Source organism: Pseudonaja textilis, chromosome 2 (genome assembly GCF_049901715.1).
Source record: "Pseudonaja textilis isolate UNSWEBS1 chromosome 2, rPseTex1.2, whole genome shotgun sequence".
Lineage (NCBI taxonomy): Eukaryota > Metazoa > Chordata > Lepidosauria > Squamata > Elapidae > Pseudonaja > Pseudonaja textilis.
In genome coordinates this window covers 108,369,453-108,395,151 of record NC_141991.1, presented here as the reverse complement: position 1 = coordinate 108,395,151, position 25,699 = coordinate 108,369,453, and the positions used below count along the sequence as shown (strand labels likewise).

At 40.8% G+C, this 25,699-nt stretch overlaps 1 protein-coding gene across 5 annotated transcripts in view; it reads right to left on the bottom strand.

Annotated features, from left to right (window-relative positions):
• CASKIN2 (CASK interacting protein 2) overlaps positions 1–23,210 on the bottom strand; it is a 100,840-nt gene extending 77,630 nt beyond the window's left edge. For all 5 annotated transcript variants that reach the window (XM_087924888.1, XM_026701981.2, XM_087924885.1 and 2 more), the window contains exons 1-2: positions 22,608–23,210; positions 7,248–7,768 (exon numbers count right to left, since the gene is read on the bottom strand). In XM_087924888.1, the coding sequence (XP_087781014.1) occupies positions 7,248–7,341 (94 nt within the window). In that variant the 5' untranslated portion in view covers positions 7,342–7,768; positions 22,608–23,210. The remainder of the gene's footprint in view (positions 1–7,247; positions 7,769–22,607) is intronic.
• Positions 23,211–25,699: the final 2,489 nt, after the last annotated feature.

The following is a 25,699-nucleotide window of genomic DNA, read 5'->3' as shown; positions in this document are numbered from 1 at the left end:
TGAGGTAGCAACCAAAATGGACTATATGTGGTCTCATAATTTGCAGCGGTGCTGCCAAGTGTACAAATGCAGTGTGCCACCTTTCCCCATCTTTTCCTGCCTTCCAGGATCTTCTAATTTGGAGTTGTGGACAGTTTTTTTTTTCATACTGGCAATCATAAGTTCATAAGTAGAGGACTCTCTGTACTGAAAGCTTCATACTAACCGGCATAAGGGGTGGTTTCAAATAGGCTCTAAATTACCCGGAAGAGATAGAAATGGTGCAAAAATCAAAGCTGATGTTACTGTTATACTATTACCCGATTTCAGCAGGACAATTTGCCACCGCTCTTTATTTATTTTTCATTTACTGTTGTGTTACTCCAGTGTCCTACTCAGAAAATTGCTCCTTGCCACCCTCTGTAGCCCCTTCCCTAACTCCCAAGTCATTTTGTCTTTTTATGTCTTATGTTTATAGGCAGCAACTGTAAATCATCCTATTAAAACAAAGACTTTCCAAATTAAGTAAAAAAAATCCCAATTCCCCAAAAATGAATCCTTATACTGACAAATGAAAAGTTCTTCAGAAGAGTAAAAAAATGACCCCAGAAGAATCAAAGTACATGAATTAAGCTTCCCTAATGATCTTCATCAGTTGTGGGATTCAAAACTTTTTACTACCGGTTCTGTGGGCGTAGCTTGGTGGGCATGGCAGGGGGAGGATACTCTAAAATATCCATTCCTACCCCACTCCTGGGGGAAGGTTACTACAAAATCCCCATTCCCTCCCCACTGCTGGGGGAAGGTTACTGCAAAATCACATTCCCTCCCCACCCCACTAACCTGCTTTCAAGCTCCGTTCTCCTGTGCAGGGCAACAAAAGAAGAGCCATCCAATCAGCTGGGACTTATGAGGCAGAGAATAGAGCGGGGGGCAGTCAGAGGTGGTATTTGCTGGTTCTCCCAACTACTCAAAATTTCCATTACCGGTTCTCTAGAAGCGGTCAGAACCTGCTGAATACCACCTCTGATCTTCGTATATCAGTGTTGGTTGTTTGTATGATTAATGACTGAGAAGATCTACCCTTTTTTCTATAGTTATTAAAATCTATTGCACAATACAGAATATGAATCTTGAAACAAGGTATACTGAACAATAGGCCACTGAAAACATCAGGGAGAAGAATTGAATTTCAGTTGCTTCCTTGCATTGGAAAGATTACAATAAATATAAATCCCTTCTTTATTACCAAACGAAGTTGAGTAGAAGTTGCAATAGACAAAAAGATTCACCCCAAAGTCTTACTCCGTACCACATATTTAATGAGATATTTGAGAACTCTGTAATATAAAACAATACATGTTACCAACAATATTCCCTGACCCCTCTCTACAGTGCACAGCAAATAGACCTGCAGAGAGTAAATTTCCTTTACAATTGGAGAACACTGCTTTGATCTCTCTGGATTCATATTCTGATTACCAATGAACACAGAAGTATTTGTGTAAGTATTAAAATAAGAAAACCTATAATCAGAGACTATACAGTACACCCAGCAGAATTCTGAGGCTTGCAATTGTTCTCAGAATCTCAAATGAAATCCAGAAAAATTAAGTTTAGATATTGAACATGCCTTTTGGACATATATGAAGACCCAATTCTCTTGAGAAATTATAACCCTGCGGAAAAAATGGAAGGAAACACAAGAAATATCTATCCAGACACAAGATGGATAGACTTAATTATTGCAGTGGTGAATGCACCATCTGAAAGACCAGGTTGGGGACAAATTTTCACAGAGAAAATCTGTCAATGGTTTGCATTAATGCCAGATAAATCAATCAATTCAGCAGGAATAGCCCTTGGCTGATAGTTCAAAGAAATGCTATATATTTTTCAGTTTATAAATAGTTAAGATAGTTCAAAATGTCCATTTAAAAACGTAATATATGAATGCAACACGCTACTACTTCACAACTAATTGAATATATCAGGAAACAATACAGCAACTGCAGCCCCAAACCAGCAAAACATCAGTCTAAATACTTTTAAAATGACTTTCTGCTTTACATAGTGCTCTATGAGCTAATAAAGATATATCCCTGAGATATTTTAAATGCATATCTAACTACATAAAGTATTGGTATGCCAATCCATACTGGCAAGCATTGGTTCTTATGAAAAATATTCCAGTGATCAGGGTCCAGATGTAGCTCTCCACTCAGTATACAATGTGTGGCAAGCTCAAATTTGCCTTTGGGAATGTATGAAATAGATTTAAAGTGGCTTATGAATCTGGTCTGCTTAAACTAGTCAAGCTTAAACAAATGTGAAGGTAGCACCACTTGTTCAAAAGAAAGAATAATGAATGTGTCTTTAGTCTGAATCATGAGTTAGCATGAAGCTCATTTTCAATTATATCCTCTTACTGTTTCTAGTTTGGAAATATATAGGCAGCTTCCACCATACAACCATTTAAAAAAATAGTGCAGCCTACTATGTGTTTGATTCAGCATCCTGCCAGAACATTCAGATGTCACTTTCACCTTTGAACTTCAAAATTCCACCATCAGTCACAGTAGAAAAACAGAATAGAAATAATAAGAACAAATGATGTATTGATTTCATTAACAATTTCAGCTGAGCACTTGCCGAGATCAAGAAATAGGACATACTCTGTTACAGAAGATCTCTTAGGTGGTTGCCCACCGGGCTTTTAAAATATAACCTAGCTACTTCTCTCTTGCCAGCTGAAGAACTAAAAGTATTAAATGTGACAGAATATTTTCAGATACACAAGACTAGGCACCAGGAACTATCAAACTGTTGGCTAAGCAAACATCTCAACTTTCACCAGGATTTTCAGAGATGAACAATCTCAACAATAAAATTGCAAAATTAACACAATTTCCAGACAGCATTACTGTGGCTCTCAAAATGAGGAGAAATTCCCAGTCTTTTCACAAATGTCTGAGCAAACATTTGACTGGGTCTTCTTTAAGAGTTATAGGATGGTGGGTTTTGCTAGGACTGGTGGTGGGAAGGTGAGAAAAACATGTCAAGTGCAGTAACATTCTCAGAGAAGAAATGAAGACTGTAATGTGTTTTAGAAAGACCCCAATTCTTACGAGGCAGCTGAACCAGGTTCTCCTTTTCCTTGCAGAACGACTCCTAGACATTGTCCTTTTCAAGGGACAATAGCCACCAAACTCCTTCCCACCCCTAGGAATGTCAGGCTGAGCTTGGATTTTCCCCTTTCTCCTTTGGGGCTACGGTGCCCGCCCCAACCCAGCCAACTGGCTCTTTGTTAACAAGCGCGTCCAGCCGAGAAAGTGATTGATCATCAGGGAGAAAGGCCAATGCTTTGACGGGTCGTTTAACAATTTCAATTAAACCGCTCAGCATTCAAACGCAAAAAAAGAGAAGAAATGTTTGAAGAAAAAAAAAAAGGAGACTTTTCCAGAGCTATTGTGGGCAAAGCTCCTATGGCAACTTAGCAGGGTCAGAAAGGCCTTCCTTAGAAGGTTTGCAAAATGTATTATTTATTTGTTTGTTTGTTTATTTATTTAATTTATGTGATGCCCATCTTGTCCAGAGATGACTGTTTTCCCTTTCAAGAGCTGGGGGTAGCACATTGCTCTTCTACTCCATTTTGCCCCCCCCCCCTTCAATAAAATGTTGCCTACAAGCCCCATAATCAGTAATAGGCATTGTGACCCATTTGTAGGCCTATATCTTTCAAGCCATGCACTGCTTAAGAATATGCCCGCTGAATATTAAACTACATGTTCTCAAATTCCTGTCGCTGGGATTGGCACTTGATTCTTGATTATGTGCAGTGACTTTTTTTAGATACATGAGATCCCTGAGGGCTGATCAGAAAGAAAGACACAATTCTGAATCCATTGAGACAGGGGAAGGGTTCTGGAAAGGATTTTTTTCTTCTTCTAAAGGTTAGCATCTCATCCTGTCTTATAGAAAGAGACTGCTGCTGGCTGCCACCATGGCCAACTACATTCACAAGGCACACAGCTCATTGGAGGTGCCTAAACTGGATATATTGATGTGAGGCCTTATGCAGCAATCGCTCAACCAGGTCATCAATGATTGGGAGCCTGAGAAGATGATGCTCAAAGTAAAAGCAAAGAGAGTGGCAGACCCCCGTCAACCAAAAAGGAGATGCAAGAAGTCCCCTTAGAATTGAGATGACATGGGGAGCCTTATTCGGGCCAGGGAGGAGTTGGTCCTAAGGAGGGTAGAGAAAGATGGGAAGGGAGTGGGGGAAATCTTTTCTTCCTGCCTTTCTTTTCCCCCTCTTCTTTCCAAAGCCAAGGGGCTGGGCTGCCAACCAAGTAGGCTTACCAAGGAATGCCTATCCTTCCACAGGGCACTTTTCTAAGATGCTCAGGTGGCCATTACAATCCTCCCACCTCCAAAACCTTGCTGTAAATTTGTTAAATCTGCACTCATGGCATCAACTGAGAATAATCAACCTCCCTAATATAAACTAGTTCTTTAAAAATGAGATCTCGTTGAATATATCAGGGTCCAGTCATTTGCAATTCAAAAGGCCCTTGGCCTAGTTTCCTATATCCTCAGCATAATCTGAAGAGCCCTTTGCAAACAAACAATTTAGCTCTCAAAATAGGTTTGCTCTTTCTCAATACCCAAAGAGTAAAAAAAGATGTCTCAGAGAAAGAAAATGCAGGCCACGTTCAAGTGTGATTGTGATCCTTCTCAATCACAAGTTTGATTGTGATCCGTATGAATCTTACAGGAATGCAGACCTTAGCAGAAAAAAAGACTGCCTAACCTAGCTACCAGCAATTAGATATGGGGGGAATGAAGGTTTAATCCAAATATATTTGTGTCTATCCCAGGAGAGATGAAGTGTCCCAATATATAGGACGTGCGTCAGCAAGCTTTTCCTTTGAAGGCACTGGTTTTTCGGCTTTAATTCTTTCTATGTAGAACTAGTATTTTCCCCTATTCACATCATTCTTTTTCTCCAGAAGGACTGACATAGCTCCCAGGATCCATTTTCTTCTAGCAAGTCGTTAAATGGTTGGTATCCACACAGTAAACACTAACAACTTGGCTGGTTGGGAATCTTAGGAGTTGTAATTCCCATACTAGGTAAGGATGGCATTTGTGATGCTGCAAGTTCTCAATTTAGGATTGTTCATTTAGTGAATATTCAAAATTATGACAGCACTGAACAAACGGACTTGCAGTCCCTACCCGAAATTCCATCCACTGTGGCACCCCCAGAGTCAGGTGAACAAAATTTGAGTGCTGGGCAATCCGATCGCCATTACAACCAACTACACAGGAACTGAAGCAACCACTGCCTATCTTCTGCCTCATGGCCCACTGAATCCTAACAGGCCTCAGGCCTGCTTCTCATCCTGCTGGGTTCCAAAACCCTCCTCCCTACCCTGTCACGGTTCAGTCACTTACCTTTTCTGTATGTCTTCTTCTGGAAGCAGTTGATGCAGCCCTTGGACTCCCTGTATGGTACACAGATCACATGTTGCCATCCTGGAAGCAGGGCCCATTTGGGTGTGTGTATGAGACCCCACTGAATTGTGACCCAAAATGGGGCCTGCTTCCGGGATGGCACCATGCAGCCTCCATATTATACAGAGAGGCTGAGGGGCAGAATGGAAACCATGATCAGTATGGAGATCCAGCCATTCTTCCCCTTGGCCTGCATACAGAGTACAGAGGCTACGTACCACCATCCTGGAAGCGGGTGCCAATTCAGAGTGACCACAATTTATTGTGGCCGCTCTCAAAATGGCATTCAATTCCAAGATGGCCTCTGTGTAGGAAGGCCGTGTGGCAATGTAGTTGCTTCCCAAAGAAGACCTAAGGAAAAAGTCGGTGGACTGAGCTATGATGGTGGTGGGACCCAGTGGGTTAGAAAACAAGCTTAATATCTATGGGGATCCAGCAGGGCAGAAGATGGAGCACAGGATGGCTCAGGAGGTGGGAGAAGCCCAAGTCAAGCCATGTGTAAATTGGGACAGGACCTGCCTCATGCCTGAGGCATCCCATGCTCTGCTTAATTATCATAATAGGGGGAGATGAGGAGAGATTGTTAAGCAGGGTGAACATATAAATGCCTTGCTTAATGGCCATCATGACTTGCAACCTGGGCAGCTTAAGAGTTCTCTACCTGCAACTTGTAATGAGCAGGTTCGGTTATATGCCAAGAACTACCTGTACTGGGATAAATCCATCAATCACCCTTTTTTTGCTTCCATCCTCAGCCAAGCAGGCATCAAGAGATATTTCCTGAAATTCGCCTTTCTGGGCAGATCATTTTAAAATCGTATGCAAATTCCTTAAATCTGAGGCAGAAAGCCATCTATTTGTAAAGCCTGGAGCTTGGGCTCCTGCTGATATCCTTTCCCCAATATTTTAAGTATGTTTTAACACAAAAGCTTTATTTCTTCTTAATCTTCTTTCCATCTGAAGTTTCCCAATATCAAACAGATGGCCAAAACATACACTACCAAGTAATTTATTCTGATTAAAAGCAAAAGTTAAAATTAGTTTTCTTTTTGCATATTTGCATGTTTCATATATGCCCCCCGAATAAAATGATGCAGTTATTATTCAAAATGAAACCCCAAATCCCAGCACCCACACCTTCCCTGTCTATCAAATCCATATTGGGAAGATAGTTAACAATAACAGCATGAGTTCTTTGCTACTATTCATGAAAGACAAACTGGAAGTTTCTAATAAAGGTAAAGGTAAATGCATAGGCACCAATTCAAGAGAAAGAAAGAAAAAACATGTTGCATATGTAAGAGCATAGTTCAAATACAAACACAATATACTTTATAACAGTGAGGAAGAATGTGGTCACCTCAGTGCCTACTATCTCTTCTATTCCGTTACTATGTGATGATGGGCAGCTTAAGAGCCTTTCTATTGGTTCTCTACTTTTCAATCAGACATAGACTGCACAATCTTTCCAATAGAGGAAGATTCCAAAGAAGATAATCCTCAATGACAAGATTGCCTTCTTAGGGAGAACTTATATCTTGCTGCTATTTCCAACATTGTTAACAATTCTGGATTGCTAAGAAGAAATATTTTATAAATTAAGATTCACCAGAGGGTCATATCTTACTATTGGTCTCTATGCGCTCTATAACCATAGCTAGTTTGCCAAAAGTCACAGAACTGTAACTAATTTACTACTGAGCCAAGTGAAAGCAAAGTATCATGTTAGGGTATAAGGAGATACTCACTACTTTTGGACACCTTGATCTTTGCTACCAATTTCTGCACACCAGGTACGTCCTCATTTTTCACAGCCTGGATCAATTCCTGTTCTCTCCCCATGATGAACAAGGGTGCTCCCAATTTATGAAGCCATCCAGATGCACCGCGAGCGAGATAACTACTCAAGAAAAAGTCCCAAAAAATGGTGGGAGAAAAAAGCCCAAGAAACAAAAATATTTTCAGAAATCTCACAGCACATAAAAAAAAAGTCTAGTAATGATGATAAATACTACCGGGCATTAAATAATTTGGTGCTCAATGACTGGATCCCAGTAGTGGGAAGAAATTGGGAAGGAAAAATGAGTAGATTGAAGCAACAGAAACAGTGTTATATTTGGCTGTTCTTGCTAAATAAAAGCATTCTCTCCAAATATCCAGTTCTTCCTAGGCAGGTAGAGTTTCATCTCGAATGGTAGGAACCCTCTGTTTCCCCAAATCAGTAGACGTAGAGCTTCTGCAGCCAATGTCTGAGTTGTTTCTCAAGTACCTATGAAAATAAAAGGCAGAATGAGTTTTTTCAAAGACTTCCGGACTTATAATCACAATTAGGACCAAAACTTCCATTGCTAAGTAAAGTGGTTAAGTGAGTTGCACCCAATTTTATGATCTTTTTGCTATGGTTGTTAAGAGAATGATTGCTGTTAAGTGAATCATGAAGTCATTAACAGAATCCAACTTCCTCATTGATTTTGCTTATCAGAAGTTGGTGAGGAAGATTGCAATAGTGGTCACATGACCCTAGAAAACCTCAACTGTCCTAAATACATGCCAAGCGCCTGAATTTTAATCATGTGACCTTGGGGATGCTGTGACTATCATATGTGTGAAGACTGGATCATATGTCACCTTTTTTCAGTGCGGTTGTAACTTTGAACAGTCGCTAAAGAAATGAGTGCAGGTCAAGGACTACCTATATTGTGCTAATATAAATCCTGAATTACAGGCAATTTGCTTTTTTCAGTTCAAGTACAATTCAATACTTAAATAGACTATATGCTCCATGAAATGAATGTTTCACTAGGTACATAACAGATGAAGGGGAGGGCATGCAAGAAAGAAGTAGCAGCTGGGCTGAGAAATCTGATTTCCCTACTATAACCCTCCCTTAATCTTTATGTGCTTTTCAAAATGTTTACCAGAACTAGTTCATGGGTATTTCCTCTTAAAGATTTGAGATATAAAAAGTTTTCTCTGTTAACATAAGCCAAAATCAAGGGTCCCCAAATTCTGCAGAAATTATCTGTAACATTATTAAATATGTCATTAATGATATAATTGCAACCATATGCATTGTTGAATCATAGATAGACAGATTTCATGGCCTACAGGACCTTTTAAAACAAAACAAAACAAATATCAATCAATTGGACTCAAGCATTTGTACAAATGGTTCAGTAGTGAGAGATCTGCTCAGAAATTAAAGAGGAGTTAAGTTCTATCTTTGAATATACACTCAGTTGGCAGAATTTGTTCTGTTTCAGTTTTTTTTTTACACAAAAATCCAATCCTGATGTTTTTTTCTCCTTTCCAAATTTAAAGCATAGAGACAAATTAAGTTGTCCATGTTGTTAAGATGAGAGAAATGGGAGAAATCAGAAAGCCAAACAATCAGAATCATTGCATTTGTACTTATTTGCAAACGGAAGACAAAATGTTGCTCCTATTACAGCACCAGTAACTGGATACAGCACTGAACAATACATTGCATCAGCCTCTCACAATTTATTTGGGTCTGTGCACCTTTTAATTAAAAAAAACCAAGTATAATATTCTGAGTTGGGCTTAAATTTGCTTCTGAACAAAGCCAGGCTTTACTAAATGATGCTGTAAAGAAATTGTGAGCAACATCTGTAATATGCGAACAAGAGAATTGAAATGGCCTTAGCATGTTGTTATCATGTCTGTTTATTGAATATTCAGTGCTATTACTCACTCATGCCCAATGTCTTACTATAATGACAAATTTTGAGATACAAGAAATCTGGGAAAAAAGAAGGTCCCATTGGGTCTGACATTAAAAGCTGTGAATTAAACCTTAAAGACCAAATGAGAAATACCAAAGGCCTTTCTCAAGATGAATCTTATCAGTTTAAATGAGCAATTCTATACAGTATGACCCCGCCCCATATAGTCAATAGTAAGTGATGTTTAGAATTGTTGTTTAAAACAGTTTCCCAATCCTTCTGCCTTTGTGCACAGTGAAGGATACCCAATTTAAAACATCAGAAAAATCCTAACTTTGAGAAAGCTTCTCTAGAAAATGTGAAACTTAAGACACTGCAAATAATATTTAGCCAATAGCTATAGCAACAACAATAAAGGGGGTGCCAGTTAAGTTTCAGGTATATTTTTAAGGGCTGAAATTTTGAAAAAGTACCTTTGAGACATCATAAACAACCAGCTACTTTTTTTTACCATCTTCTCTTGTGTTTAGGGTGGGCTAGATTCCCATTCCATTATTAATACAGTGGAGCCTCGGGTCGTGACCGTAATCCGTTCCCAGACTGCGGTCGCGACCCGATTTGGTCATGTCTGGAAGCACAACTGACTGCGCATGCGCACAGTCAAAAGAAATGGCGCCAAAGGGGAAATCAGCGTGGAAAGGGAATCTTTCCCCGCTGATTTTGTTTGCCACCCAATTTTTGAATTGTGACCTTATTCAAAATCGGGTAGATTTTTTGTTTGCCATCCGATTTGGTCACAAATATAAGTGTTCCACTGTATTTGTATATTGATCAAATGATCTAATTTGTCTAAACCATAATCCAGAAGGATTGTGTAACTGTGCAGGAAAAAGAGGCACATAAGTTATTGAAACAAAAATCAAAACCCAGATACATACATTTGCCAATCTTGCATTTCTCTGGTGTTGTCTGAAGTTTTGAACTATAACTCCCACTGTTATACCCACAAAGGCAATTGCTGTGTTGGCTGTGGATGACGAGACTGGTTGACCATTGATGGAGGATCCTAACTTGGGAAAGGCTGTCATTGTTTATAACAATGGTTCTTTTCAAACAAAAAGATTTAGGAAGGACAACCAGCAACCGTTCCTCATTTCTTGACCTCCTATTATATTCTCTAAGCTTACTCAAAAGCCTATTCTATACGGCATAAATAAAAAAAGTATTTTAGCTCAGCTTGACCCATTCAGATAGGAGCAAGGAGAGGAAGTATTTCAGGACCAAATGTGTGTTTACGTTGGAAAAAAAGTCTGCCAGCACATTAAAAAAAAAAAAAGCTGCAGCACTGGTTTTGTTACTCCTTCCACTCTTAATAGACACTTGGTCATAGTAAGTAGGAGTGTTGGGCATGAGCTGAAGTATAAGTGAGGATAAGGTATGGGCTCTCTTACTCAGACAGAACTACCACAACAGCATTTTTGTTGTCTCTATATATTGTGCATATATAGCTTATACTTTCAAATAAGGTATTCAGACACAGAGTTAATATTCGGTTTATAAATTTATAAAATGCAGGATTGCTTGTTGCGTTACACCAAATACATATAGCTGTGGGGAATTACCTAACAGATTGACAATCCGGTCTGTCCTTTCAGTATCCCAACTAGGCAGAAGAAAACAGAAGCTCTCTTAATCCACAGAAAAGGTCTCACAAATACTCCACTCAAAGCATTCCCAATGGCTGTGGTTTCTTCAGATCGTGTAAGATGACTATGAAAATATGTTTACTGCTTGGCACCGTTGTCACCAATAATGGACCTCCTTCTTTTTCTGTCTCAAAGGGAGCTGAGTGTTAAGGGCTTGTGGCACATAAAGCGACAAATAATAATAGGAATAATTAGGAAAGCTCTGAAGTTTTTAATTCAGAGGAGTTGAACATTCAATATACCAGCCATTGAATATTCCAAAATCAAGCAATGGTCTGGACTAAATATAGGATGTGAAAAAAAAACAACTCCCTTTTTGAACAGACTGCTGGACTTGGGCCAGGGGGTTGCTCTGCTTATGTCCTTATGTTCAAAATGGATAACATAAAGGAGAGATATAAAGTCTGTTCATGCTTTTCACTACCCTCCTCCACCCGCCTCTTTACAAAGGAAAGTAACCCCCCTAAGTAAAGGAGGGTACAACTGGAGTGAAGAACCTTTGAGAGAGAAACTATTATATAGCTTACAGGAAGTATTAAGTCATCAAATAATAAGATACAATAAATAAAAACCAACTTATAAACAAATGCCTGGAACCCAAATGGAATCTCTGTGTTCAGAGAAATCTCTCTCTAAATAACAGACACCAAAAGCAAATTATGCAGGGTGGGGGAAGAGATGCTGAATCCCTAGAAGCATCTGACTAGCTCTTGTTAGAAACAGTAAAGGTATAGATTTCTTTGGAATCAACTAAATTCCTGGTGAACACATGTGGTTTTCATGGCAACAGTATGTAAATGTTTGCCATTGCCTTCTTCCTCAGTTTTTTTCTACTTCTCAGCTTTGTTGAGAATCTTGGGTCTCCCACCCAGAAACTAACTAGGTTCCCAACCCCCAACACACACACACAGAGAGAGAGAGAGAGAGAGAATTGGCCAAGTGCTGTCCTTTGCTATGTCCGAATGTTGCACTAAGTGGAGGTTGTATTTGGTCCTGGGGTACTTCTTAACTGATGCTCAGTTAACTTATAATTAGGATCTAGACAATGCAGATGTTAGGCAGGAACAGATGTTTGTGTATGAAACATTTTAACACACTTGCTATTAATGGCAAATCGTGTAGGGCCGCAGTTCGAACACTTTGCAACTCTAGCTTCTTTCCATCATCTAATAAATTTGACAGAAATAGATAGGACTCAAGAGCTCATTCCTACAGCAGAAATCTCAATGTAATAGATCTATCTTATTAATTCTGAAGGGAAGTGTCTATATCCATTAAACAGGGATTTCAAATATATGTACGTGCATATGTATACTGTCCCTGGGTTAAGAACGTCTGACTTAAGGACAATCCCTAGATACGGATGGGGTGCCTATTACTAAAAATGGCAGACAGCATTCTCTTTCAAAGCGCTGAAACCATGCAATGCTTTCACAAACTGCTGAAGCCGCATAATTTTTAATACACAGCCTGTTTTCAGTGATTTCTCGGAAGCAATGCATGCAGAATGCTGTCTGCCATTTTTAATAATAGGCACTCCATTGGTAAGTACAAGTTCCAACACAAATATAAATTTGGGTTAGAGAGAGAGCTAGGAATGGAACTCATCCTTAACCTGGGGACTGTATGTATGTATGTATGTATGTATGTATGTATGTATGTATGTATGTGTATATATATATATATACACATACATACAGTCCCCAGGTTAAGGATGAGTTCCATTCCTAGCTCTCTCTCTAACCCAAATTTATATATACATGCAGTATGTATACACAGAGCTGGTGTGATGTAGTGCTTGGTTAAGGTGCTAGATTAGGAAGGGGCAGCCTAAAGCTTCTGGGTGACCTTGAGCCAGTTATTCCCTCTCAGTCCTAATCAGTGTCAGGCTCTGCTGGCTGATAAACAAAACCTCTTGTCACTTCATGCATTGTAGCTTTTCTGTAAGAAACTAAGCAAGCACACTGCAAAATCAAGCAGACCGTGCAAGACAAATACAAGAAAAGCAACAACATATACAAACACGCCCATATCTACATCTGTATAACTAGGATGTGATCGTTCCTTAGCCTGATACAGGCAAAAAAGAGTTTCAAAGTGGCCAAGGAATAGGACCACCAGCAGCAAGATGCTCAGAAAATGAACATCCCACAAGATTTGCCAAATTAATCCCTTACTATGAAGCATAGTGTGGCCTATAAAAAGTTAAGCAAGGAAAACTTGACACCTGTTTGTAAATTTCACCACTTTCTTTTATTTTCAGGAACTTAGGGAATTTACTGTAGTACCTGGGTGAGTAAAGAAAGCAATCTGCATATTTAAAAATACTCGCTACACAATTGTTATGCACCTCCTGTGGCTGAACACCCACACTGAAAACAAGTTCTATAAATAATTTATTGTTCACCTGTCCCAATATAAGATCTTGGATATTACCTGCCAGGCACCTTTGATATAGAGCGAATAGTCCTCATAATAACTTATTATATGTGTTTCTGCTTTGAACAGGACAAAATCTTCAGCAGACTTTTTCTAACTTCCCTCAGCTTATCCCTTCCCCGTATTCATTATTTGAGCCACCAGAGTTGTTGTTGTTGTTGCAGCATACAAGTTGTTGTTGTTGTTGTTGCTGTTGTCATTCTCCAGCTTGCTAACTCATTAGCTTGGTTCAGAAAACATGCTAACTAACCCAGTTTAATATAACATAATTACTGTTTTCTCTGAGGCTATACTCAAGCAATTAAAACTGAGTAATGGCATAATGTGAATGGCATGGTTCACTCAAGAGACTAATAACTTTACGTCCACAATATGCTGGAGGACTAGCTGATGGCAAACACCTAGGTCTTTCGTCTCAAATGAGGTGGTTTGTACTGCATATACGCCTATGTTCATGGGTCAAGAGGAAATCTGGTGCTTTTGAAAGAAAGCAAACAAATAGGCTAACTGACTGGACCTAGCAGTGGTGGGCAGGGGGAAGACTACCAAAAATTCAGGAAGTAAAATCAGCAGACCTAGTAACTTCACCTGGCAGACCAGTCAATGGAAGTTGGGGATGGGTTAGAAGACTTGGCTGGCAGACTGGCCAGCAGAAAAATGTGGGTTGCCTGCTCATGAGAACTTTTAATTGGGAGTACCTTTTCTTCAATTAGCAGACTGGCGATATCCAGGTTTTCAGGCTGGGAAAACACCTAGAAGAGCATTGGAAAGTTTGGCCAGCGGGATCAATAGCTGGGGCATGTGTTAGTAGCAATGAGAGATGTTGCCAAGGCAGCAATGAGCTAAAGCCTGATCCAGGTGAATGGGGCCCCTTCCTCCTTCAACAAAAAGAGGGGGCCAGCTCAGCTGGGTGATCCTTTCACTGCAATTAGGGCAGGCAATTTTCTGCAGGCCTAGTCAGGGAAAGAAAGAAGTTGGTTGAGACACTATCAGATCCGCCAAGATAGCTTCAACTCTAATGCAATGTAAACCTAGCCAGGACAATAGGAGAAATTATTAGTTGGGTACAACGGAAAAGCTCACTCAAAAGCTACTTTAAGCCCTGCCAGAATTAACAGTAGAACAGCAGCCCAGACCACCATCAGTGGCAAACCAATCTAGCCCATCAGCTAGGCAGCTAAAATCCAGGTTGTGTACTAATACGCCCAGCAGCAAGGAAGCATCCCATCTAGAGCAGAGACAAGCCACCTGCCTTGCCAACGACCACAAAATTTGAGCAGAAACTAGAAGTCATCCCAGCAACAGAACCAAGCCAGAACCAGTGATGGTTGAGGATTGGAAGGTGGGAATAATGAAGAGGAAAATCTTAGTCAAAGTGCAGCCTGGTGATATGGCAGATATCACCTACAAGGAAGGAAACAAGGCTGAGGGCAGCAAAGAAGGCGGGAGGAAACATCCTTGTTATAGGTTTAAAGTGGCAGGTTGATCTAGTCCAGCAGCAATTGCTCAGTGAAGCCACCTATAAGAGGAAGCATAGGAACATAGATAGGTGGGAAAATCTACTTTCCCACACTCAATTGTTTTGGAAACAACCAAGGTCAAACCCAGCCGGCTACAGATTAGCAGTGGTTGGTCTGAGAATTGAACAAGAGGTAAGAATTCTAATAACCCCAGGAAAGGTAAATTTGAAGGTAATTGAACAAATAAGAATGTGAAAGGGAAACTGCAGTCAATTTTGCTTAAATAATAGGCACCCCTTAAATATTTAAAGGGGAAAAAGCTTTGTTGTATATATGGCTGTTGCAATAGAAAGCAAGGAGAACCACCCCGCAGGAGTTGGTTTGTGTGCTGCCCCTATGTGCACCAACCCCCCCAAACCCTGTCATAGTCCCTGCACCCCCCCTTTGTCTAGTGTATTATGAAAATTCAGTTGTTGAAAACATTAAAACATGTGAAGAAAAAACATTGTTGCCTAATAATTGGCAGGGTGGGGATACAAACGTGTGCCACTGCTTGTTCACTCATGAGCTCCAGTCCACTGGCCTTGCTGCTCATTCTTTTCATCAGAGGGGGCCACTGGGCGGCTGGAACTAGAAGGCAAGCCTCTTCACCAATAGATTCTGAACTTCAACAACTTGATTCTGCCTTTGCCCTTTCTTTTAATTCCCCCAAAGCTTCATGCATAGTAAAGCATCAATAAGGATTTTAAATATTCTGAGAATGCTCAGTCCAAGTGTACTTTTACTGTGAATTTTACTCATTTATGTTTTCAGGGGAACATTTTTTCACATGGGAACATGGTTTGAGAAATAAAAAGCCAGATTCTCATCACTTTCAGAGTTTAGCTTGTTTCTCTCAGCTTCTTTGGAATAAACATTTTAAGCAAGGACATGTTAGTGTTCTTGAAATCCATTTCCTACCTCAAAGCATTTTACAGGATAGGAAGAGAATAATACTGAAGCATAAGGAAGCACGAAAGCTGGATTTCTAGCAGAAAACATAACAGCTATTGTAGTGTGGCAGGACCCTCTCTAAAACATTCTTGACTATTAATGTGTTGGCTAAATTTCGTCTGCATCTGTTTTGAAAATTTTCTAAATGAATCTTGCAGCTGGGAGAAAAATAGCCAGTGTCTAGGCATCACATAAGCAGAAACTGAACAATGTTAATCCAAGCATTTTGTTAAGCATAAAACTTAGCAGGGGATTTTGACTAGTAAACCGATATAAAACATTATGCAGCATAAGCTTCTAAAAATGTATCTGAATATACCGTATTCCTTGTGTGATATTTCAGATTTGTTGTGTACCTGCTCATATTTCTCTAGCAGGACCTGATGTTTTAAATCTGTACTAGCCAACTGTTAATAGTTTTTCAATTTAAAAAAAAATCAAGAAAAGGAAAACGAGAAAAACAAAAGCAATGGTTATGGTTTTAACCCAGATTTCTGATTGAAACTTTCCAACAAGTCTCTGCCCAAGACGCCTGTGTATTAACCTGCTTCTTTGCCCCTTCACAAGACCATCTCCCTTTTCTCTGGGAGTGTCTATGGAGATCCTCAGTTATCCAGGTCATGGTTATCCCAAAGATGCTTTTTCAGAAGGCAACTGGGCTTTTGTTTTTCCTTGAAGACAGAAGTCAGAACTGATGAAACTTCTTGGATGAGAAGCAAAACGTCTTCAAGGGAAAACAAAGTCCAGTTGCCTTTTGGGACTGTCCTCTGGGAGGAAAAAACAGACTAGCATAGACTTTATCTGAAATGGAAAAAGGCCCTGCAATAATTCAACAATACAAATCTTTGCTAGTATTAGAAGATTAACATGCTCCTCTTTCCATTACCTCACACTTCCTCCAAAGTTCTAGTGAACTGATGAGTTCTTTACAATCTTTCTTCTGAACTTGACTCCCTTATAAGATAGATCCGTGTTGGTGAACCTATGTCACGCGTGCAGAAGTGGCACATAGAGCCATCTCCCCTGGCACACAAGAGGTCACTTGGAAGAGCCCCACTGCGCATGCGCACTGCCGCCTGACAGCTGATTGTCAGGTATCTGGCGCACATGCACAGGGGGCGGAAGGGGGTGCATGGGAGACACGCGTGCCTGCGCAGGGATGCACTGCACACAAGGGGATCATGCGCGCATGCGCAGATGTGAGGCACGCGAGGAGGAATCACACACACATGCTCAAATGCGTGATGCGCAAGAGGGAATTGCACATGCATGCACAGACGTGCAGCACACAAGGGGGAATTGCACATGCATGCGCAGGGGGCATGCGGGGGGCAGCATGCATTGCCTTCTGGGTGTTGGTATGCGAGCGCGCGTAAGTGCGCAATTATCAGCACAGGAGCCGAAAAAGGTTAGCCACCACTGAGATAGATAAATCAAAGACAGACATCTTGCCTCATCTGCCAATACTGAAGTGATAGAACAGGATCTGTACAATTCGCCCTAAGAGATTTTTCACATCTGAAAAAAAAGAAAGCAAAATAGAGACAGAGAGAGAGAGAGAGAAGAAAGAAAGAAAGAAAGAAAGAAAGAAAGAAAGAAAGAAAGAAAGAAAGAAAGAAAGAAAGAAAGAAAGAAAGCAAACAAACCCCACAGACTTTTGGACCAACATATGAGTGTCCAGAGGAGAATTCTCATAATCCACAACTGTCAAGTCCATTGGAATCTAATGTATCTGAAAAGTAGCAAGTTGGGGAAAAAAGAACAGAGTTTATTGACATGGCATTTGACCTTTCAGATGCAACGGAATAATCTGAATGTTCCACTGGAAACATTCTTCCTGCCTATGAGCCACAGTGGTGCAGTGGTTAGAGTGCAGTACTGCAGGCTACTTCTGCTGACTGCCCGCTGCCTGCAATTTGGCAGTTCAAATCTCACCAGGCTCAGCCTTCCATCCTTCTGTGGTGGGTAAAATGAGGACCCCAAATTGTTGGGGGCAATATGCTGACTCTGTAAACCACTTAGAGAGGGCTGTAAAGCTCTGTAAAGCGGTATATAAGTCTGAGTGCTATTGCTATCGGGGATGCAGGGCTCTCCCACACCAAGATTTATAATGTCACCATTGCAAAGATACTGAATTTTGTGGGAATCCAGAAGATACAATTTTCCTGTCATAATACCCTTGTGTTTGCCACCACTGCTTCATGTTTTTTTTTTTACACCCACACCTATCCATTAAGAAGTTTAGTATCTTTTGCATTGAAGCACTCCTGATTCAGGAAAGGAAAGAGAATTGAAGAATTGAGGAACAATTTATACAAACATGTGATTTAGTCTAGGTTTTAAACTTGGAACCAGTTGATTGGTTTGAGGATTACTGCTTGAACAAATTTTCGCTTGTCCCACAACTGAAATATAGAATATTTAAGATGACAAAGGAGTTTCTTAAACTCAGAGGAACAAGGCCATCTTAAGTCATAATGCAATGTAGCAAGTGCCCAGCAGTCCATCTCTACTATCTTAAGGCACATTCCCAAATTTATCTGGAGATTTGACTGTGTGTACAAGTAGTTAAAAGAGAAGGAGCGTTGAGCTACGAAAGTGATGTGAGGAACAGAAAACAAAAATTACAAATGAGTTTTGAAGATGTTACAATAAACTTTCCCTCACACAAAAACTCCACACAATGGGGTGAACTCTTTACTGTTGGAAAACAGACTAACAATGTACAGATTAGAAAATTTCTGCCTGGAGTTAACTAGGCTATTTATAAAAATCAGCTTCGGGTTTAAATGATTTCAAGAGATAGAGCAAGCCCCCTTTTGTGTGAGAAAAATATGACCATGTATCATAAGAATGTGTTGCTGGCTTATACTTTGGATATTTCAGTGTTCCTTCTTGAAATCTTAAACACTCCAAAGACCACATGCATCATTTACTGACCCTGAAGACAAAATCACCTGATGTATATGAGCTAGGTTCTTTATCTGGTGTTAGTATTGCCCATCTCCACAGCAACCACTCAGCTATGATCAAGATGACAAATGAATTGCTCATCCAGGTGAAACAAGATCTGGCTCTCTATCAGTAGCTACTTTATCATCTGCACTGCTATCTTTCCAAACAAGTACAGGTTCCCTGAAAATCTCACAAAGCAAATTCACATAAAGTAAGACATGAAACCAATGGAAAAAAGGGGGTTGCAGAACATGATGTCCACTTTTGTAACCCAAATACCTTGACCTGTGCCCATACATGTTTAGAGCCTACTACATTACTGAAACATGTTTTCTTCCTTGACTTGTATTCTATGTACAGTGAAAACTGGATTTCTAACATGCATGATTATCATAGCAGAGGACTTCAGAGGACTATGAATTTTGTTAGCATTCTACATTTTATTTCATACAGTAGATTCGTCCAAGTTAAAAGCACTTCTTGGGCCTTGAGGATTCTTCACCTGCTATGGCATGACATAGTAACTCCAACTTTGCTTCTAAGGTTAGAGAGGTCCTTTTCACTTTTGGTAGGTGGGTTTAACAAGACATTGAGGTCCATTTTTGACTCTACATTAAGAGCAATAGCTGTTATAGCTATGGAAGTAAGTGGGAGGCAGGATACATAACTAGAACTATACAACATATTATTTAATGGTTTTGTAGAACAACATTATTGATCTATAAACCTAGTATAACAATTACTTATACATCTAGTAAATTAATAAAACAAACACAATGGTAAAGAGGAAAAAGTAAGCAAATACTTGGAGATAAATAATCAATTTTCATATAGTAATTATGTACAATGGTCCATGAATGAAGCAGGAAGCTTAAAATGACTAAATTATAAAAGATCCAGGATCAGGACCAAAATTCTCAGAAGCTGGAGCTTGGGAGATCTAACTCATAGGGCTCTCTGAGGCTATAATGGACTTGCATGGACCCAAAGTGCTTTGTGGGCAAAAGTGACCAAGTTCAACCGCTACTAGCTCCAACTGAAAATAACGGATAACAGATCATGTGCCAGAAATTCTGCAGAGTTTCCATCCAGAATTACCTTTAGCAGGCTCAGTAAAATGACAGTTGCTATGACCACAAGAACTATAAACCCTTCATATCAGTATTAACAAATAACCAGCAAACAGTGTATAGGTTGGGTGTATATGTAACATGATCAAGATGACCTTGAAAACTATAAAACCTTAAGCAGTTGAGAATTTCCATAAAGTATAGATTTTAGTAGATAAGTTGTAACTGGGTAACTGGGCTGACCTAGCTTGAAGCATCATTAATGGAGAATCTTGGTTGGCTTGACAAAATGCTGTTTACTGGCTGTAAAGAAGTTATATTTATATTTATCTCCTACAGCAGCTGTGACTGCAGACCATTAATACTAAGTGGATTAGGCCCTTCAGAATCTTATTTAAAAATACAATATCAACATACATACATTGGATTGGATTCAGACTGGGGTTACCTTGTTGCCATACAGATAGAAAAATATTTTACAGCAACATACATCTTATACATTTGCTTTAAAGATCAACCTAGAACATATAAAAACCATAATATACAAGAAATATTATAGCTCTGTTCAAAGAATGTATCTAGATTGACCCTGTTGAGCATAATAGATCACTCTTGTTCTTTCATTATCGAGACACAATTATTATAATTTAGTAATCTGGGCCTCTAGCAATAACTTGTGGTGGGTAACTTGCTTGTTAAAAAAATTGGTATTTTGAGTTTTGTCTCTTTCCTTTCTCCAACCTATTTTAATTACCATAATTAGATCTATGAGGAAGTTCAGATACTCTGGGGAACAGAAGGGAGGAGGTGTTGGGGAGCATTGTCACGCTTGGCAAGGTAGGAAGTAGACGAAGAGGAAGATAAGGGATAAGGTGGATTTTACAGGAACAATGTGATTACAAGGATATCCTGGGCCAAAGTACAATTTATAACTAATGACAGTTCAAGGTGGCAAGTATTTGCCTACACAATCCCTGAAATTGAAAGTCCTCCTTATGGAGCCCATCTCAGCAGAACGAGGGGATGTGATCTGAAAAAGTTATCCCCAGAGGTAACTTTTTTTCTCTCCTGAGACTATGAACAGAATGATATTTACTCACGTTCTACAACTGTAAGTCATAATTGCACTTCAAATAAAGCATTTGGATTATATTTATTCTAAGTAATAAATAAACTGAACTCCAAAAAGCTGATTGTGCACCTTCGTAGAATAAAGTAATTAGAGTTACTGCTCAAAAACCAGACTTGGCTTTGGTAATCGGTTCTCTTATAAGTACCATAACAGCAAAAAGCTCCAGAATATGCATGAAGAGAATACATTCCTCTGCAAAGCAAATCAGGCCAGCCTGTTCTACCCATTTCCAGGCTCACAGGCTGCAACTGACGCTCTCTGGGCCCATTTCATTCTGGAAGTCAAGCAAGAGTTGCTAACAGACCCCAAAGGGATTTTCATTGGCAGAGTGCTTTTTTTTGGCTGAGCACTTTCTCCTCATCCGATTGTTCAGTTTTCTGTAGGTTTTAAATCTGAAATTATCTTTGTACCCCTTGTTTTCATTCCTTAGCCTCTTACAATCAAAGTACAATAAAAAGAATTGTTTTTGTTACAGTTTTTCCACAAAACATACTACTCAGTCTGAGATCCCCTATATTAAAGCAATCTTATGAACTTTGAAGTTGTACATAAAGCTCAGCAAAGGAACAAGAATGGTGTTCCTTGACAAGTCAGGGTTCTCACCAGGAGAAAGAGAGTTAAATGTTTTCAACAGCCTGGTTCATTTCCATCCCATCAGGTGTAAATACAAATCTTGCTTAAGAAAACTAATATACCATTTCAGGACTCTACCGGCTGAACTAAAATATCTGAAATTTTCCTTTCTCAAGCGTGGTGTAAAAGTTGGTTGGGGGTGAGGGACCAGGATCCAATTAAGTGAGCAATAGACTAAAGATGCTGAACAACAGTTATTAAAAATACCAGCCCTGGAGGGGGAAGACAAGGGGCAAACATTCCCTCCACTGGAAAACAAAGGCTAGAGCAAAGGTTACCTGGTAGGACTTGGGGAACTTTTGTTATCACAACAGGGATGTCATTTTTCAAGCATGCTACAACCTCAGTTTTCGGAGAAAAAGAGGTGAGCCTGTGGAGGTAGACTATATTTCATTTTTCCTTAAAAAAAATTCACCAACCTTAAAAGATCCTCCTAGGGTATTGCAGGGCAACGCTGACTAATCCCAGCCAACATGGTCAAGAATGGGCTGGGGATAATGGGAGTGGTGGTACTTCAGCGCACCTAGCTGGGTCAAAGGAGGTTGCAAAAAAAAGGGGGGATGGGATTATCCGGGAAGAGGAGATGCAGGAGGAGAGGGAACAGAGAAGTAGAGGGGAAAAAAAAAAATCCAACCCGAGAATTATTCGGGATAAAAAGCTTTATAAACCAGCGCACATTATACAGCGCACCAGAGCGCGATATTATATAGCCTGGCGGATATAATTATTTGAAAAGTTCGTCTGAAAACATCCAAGCCATCAGACCAAGCGCCTTGAACGCCCAGAACCGAAGGACGGAGCCCGGTTTCGGGGGAAAAAAGCAAAAATCGGAGTGTTTTTAAATCCAGAGTCTGCTGCAGAAAAGTGTCCAAATAAGGCGAATAAAGTGGCGCCGAGGGCGGGAATGGGAAGGAGAAACAAATCTTGGTCGGCAACATTTGGAAGACTCGGAGCCGATTTCTCCCCCAACCCCCTTCCCCCCCTCCACAGCCTCCACAACTCCAACCTTTTGGCTTTTCTTTCCCACAACTCACCGCATCGGGCGCTCGTCGCGTTCCCACTCGCGCGCGCACACACATACACACGCACAAAGTTGCGAGCGTTCCTGTCACCGGCTGGTGGCTTTTTCCTCCCCGCTCCTCCGGGCTGCCTCGCTCCGCCGGGCGAGGAGAAAAGGCTGCCTTTCGCCTTCCACAACACCCGCCGGGATGCGAGCGACGGCTTCTTTCTTCCCGCTCGCTCTCGTCCCGGACCTGCCGAGCGCCGAAGACTAGTTATACCCCGGGAGCGAGCGAAGGCGGGCGCGGAGGGAGGAAGGAAGGAAGGAAGGAAGAGAAGCGAGAAGGTTTGGGAGTCCGCGGGCAAAAGTCTACGGAACCCGAGAACTTAAGCGGAGGAAAGGCTGGCGCAGCGCCTCCCGCGCCCCCCGCGCCCGCTTTCTCATTCTCCTGCTTCCTCAGGGCAGCGTCGCCCCCCGCGGAAGGTGACTCCGTCCGGTCAGCTTGCGAGGCGCCCTGGGAACTCTGCCCAAGAGTTCGCCTCCGCCTCTGCCGCCTTTTTCTTCTTCTTTTTTTTCTTTCTTTCTCCCCCCCCCTCCCCTTGCTCCCCCTCCGACTCCCTCCCTCCTTCCCTCGCCTGGGATCGCTCAGCAGGAAATCCCTCCCAGTCTCCCGTTCTCCCCTCCTGATTGGAAAAGCGAAAGCGGGGACGGCCGGGCGAGCTGGGCAGGGCTTTGCGGAGATCCCGCTGCCTCTTGCACCGGGGGTGGGTGAGTGGCGGGCGTAAAGGGATTCAGGGGTTAAGCGTAGAGGAGGAGGAGGAGGAGGGAGGGATAGATAGAGGGGCGGGCGGGCCGTGTCACCGGAGACCTTGGCCCGGTGTGAAACGTGTGCGCACAGGTAAGGGAGGCTGTGTGTCTGGAGCGGGGAAGCCGAACCGCCGCCGTTCCTCCTCCTCCTCCTCTTCCAAGAGAGCGCCCCCCGCCCCCGGGCTCAGGAAAGTCTCAAGTGGCTCTTTTGTGAGATAGGCTTCGCAAAAGAAGCGGCCGGTCTGTTGCCAAGTTGTGTCTTTAAAAAAAAAAAAAGGTGTCTTCGAGGCATTCATGGAGGCTAGAAATGTTTGTCCTCTTTGGTCCTCAAAACCCCTTCTTTCTTTTCCTATTTTGTTTTAATGTTGAGTTTAAACTTCTACGGGTCCGTGGGGTGGTGCTTGCTTATTTTCACAGGTGTACACTTCTTTGTACTAAAACATGAAGAATCTGCAGGGTTTTCCTCTTCCTTCCTTCCTTCTTCCTCCTCCTCCTCCTCCTCTTTCTTCTTCTGCTCCTTCTTTCTCCTCCTCCTCCTCCTCTTCTTCTTCCTTTTCCTCTTTTCTTTTTTCCCCTGGGCACTTGTATCTCCACTTCCTAAGCATCGTTAACTTCATACAGGTGTTCAGATGTTTTGAGACATGCCTCTTTTATTGGTGGTGGAGAATGCTTCACCCTCCACCATATTTCTAGCTAGGAGGTCTCGAAGTATCTGACTCCTATTTCATTGTGATTTATGCCAGTACCTTTCTGGCTTTCTTTGCATAACATCTCTCCTCCCCACCCCCATTAATTGAACAATAATTTACTCATTCATTTGATTCTTACAATACCATGAACTGTTCATACAGGATGGGTTCAGAGATAGTAGACCAGTTTGTGGTGTGATTAGGTGTGGATCCTATTGTCTCTATATTTCAGCTTGAGTTAAAGTGGTACAGGAAAGACAACCTTAATCAACCTTAAACCTTCCACCTACTCTGGTTCCCGTCTCTTTTTCGACAGTTGTTCTCCCAGATAAATTTACAGGTCTACATTTAGATCTTAGTTTTTCAGTGCCTGCAAGGCAAATCTGATACAAGCAACAGGATGAGGTGGGAGAGTAGTTATTATAGTCTTAGTGAACATACCATATGCAGATAAGACTTCCTTTGGTTATGAAGTATATGAAACATCTTTATTAAAAGACAGATTTGTACTGTACACAGAAAGTTATACTTTTTTCAGCTCCTTTTTTATACTGTGTAAAACTACAATTTATTGCACTGTGTTACATTTTTAGATTTTAAATCAAGTTAAAAATTGAATTTCTATCATTCTGGAATTCTTTTCAGAAGATGAGCATGATGATTTAAAATAAAACCTTATGTGGTTGTCTGATCAGTAATTTTAAAGAAGAAAAACTCTGGTCATCTTAAGGAAAATCCTATTTCTGATCTTATTCTGCATGCTTGTAGAGTCAGTTTTAAGTGTTAACTTTATATCCTATATTTTTCTCCAGCACTTTGGGACAACTTACAGGGAAATCTTTGATTTTACTCACATCACTCATCACTTGAGACTTTCAAGAAGAGATTGGACTGCCATTTGTCAGAAATGGTGTAGGATCTCCCGCTTGGGCAGGGGGTTGGACTAGATGACCTACAAGGTCTCTTCCAACTCTGATTATCTGCTATCTACATAACAATCATCTTATAAAATAGGTTGGACTGAGATAGAACTGCTGCCCCAAACTTGCCCAATTTTTCCATAGATGTGGATTGAGCCTAGGTCTTCCTAACCGTGGTTCAAATTGAGTTTGTAACCTGGGACCAATAGGTCCACAATTGTCACGGCTGCTACCATGAACTCCTAAGTTATTCCCAAAATGTAGTTGTAGGAGTTTCAGGGTAGTAGCTCTCAGTTGTGTAGAAGATGTCCAGAGAATGTATATGTACCAGTTTTCATTAATCTGTGGATGAGAACTGGCTTTTCATAAATATTTATAAGGCTAGATATTCTGTCTCTAGAACGTTTTGAAAATTCCCTGCTCATTACCAGACCATTAACATCCTTGTTTTCTCAAAGAGATCCAATATCAGCAAGTTACATCAAAGATGAGAAACCCACGGCTATTAGCAACCTCAGCCAAACAGTAATTAGCTGTGCTGGGATAACAGAAGGTCCTTAGTTGTGGCCCATTGGTTTATTTCCTTGACGTTTATTCTTTCCTTTCCCCAAGCAGCAACAGTGGCACTGTGTATGTTCTCTACTTAGTAGGGAGCATGCTGGGTTGGCTTAATTTTATGATATGTTGTTGTTCATTGAAGTTTAGGATTA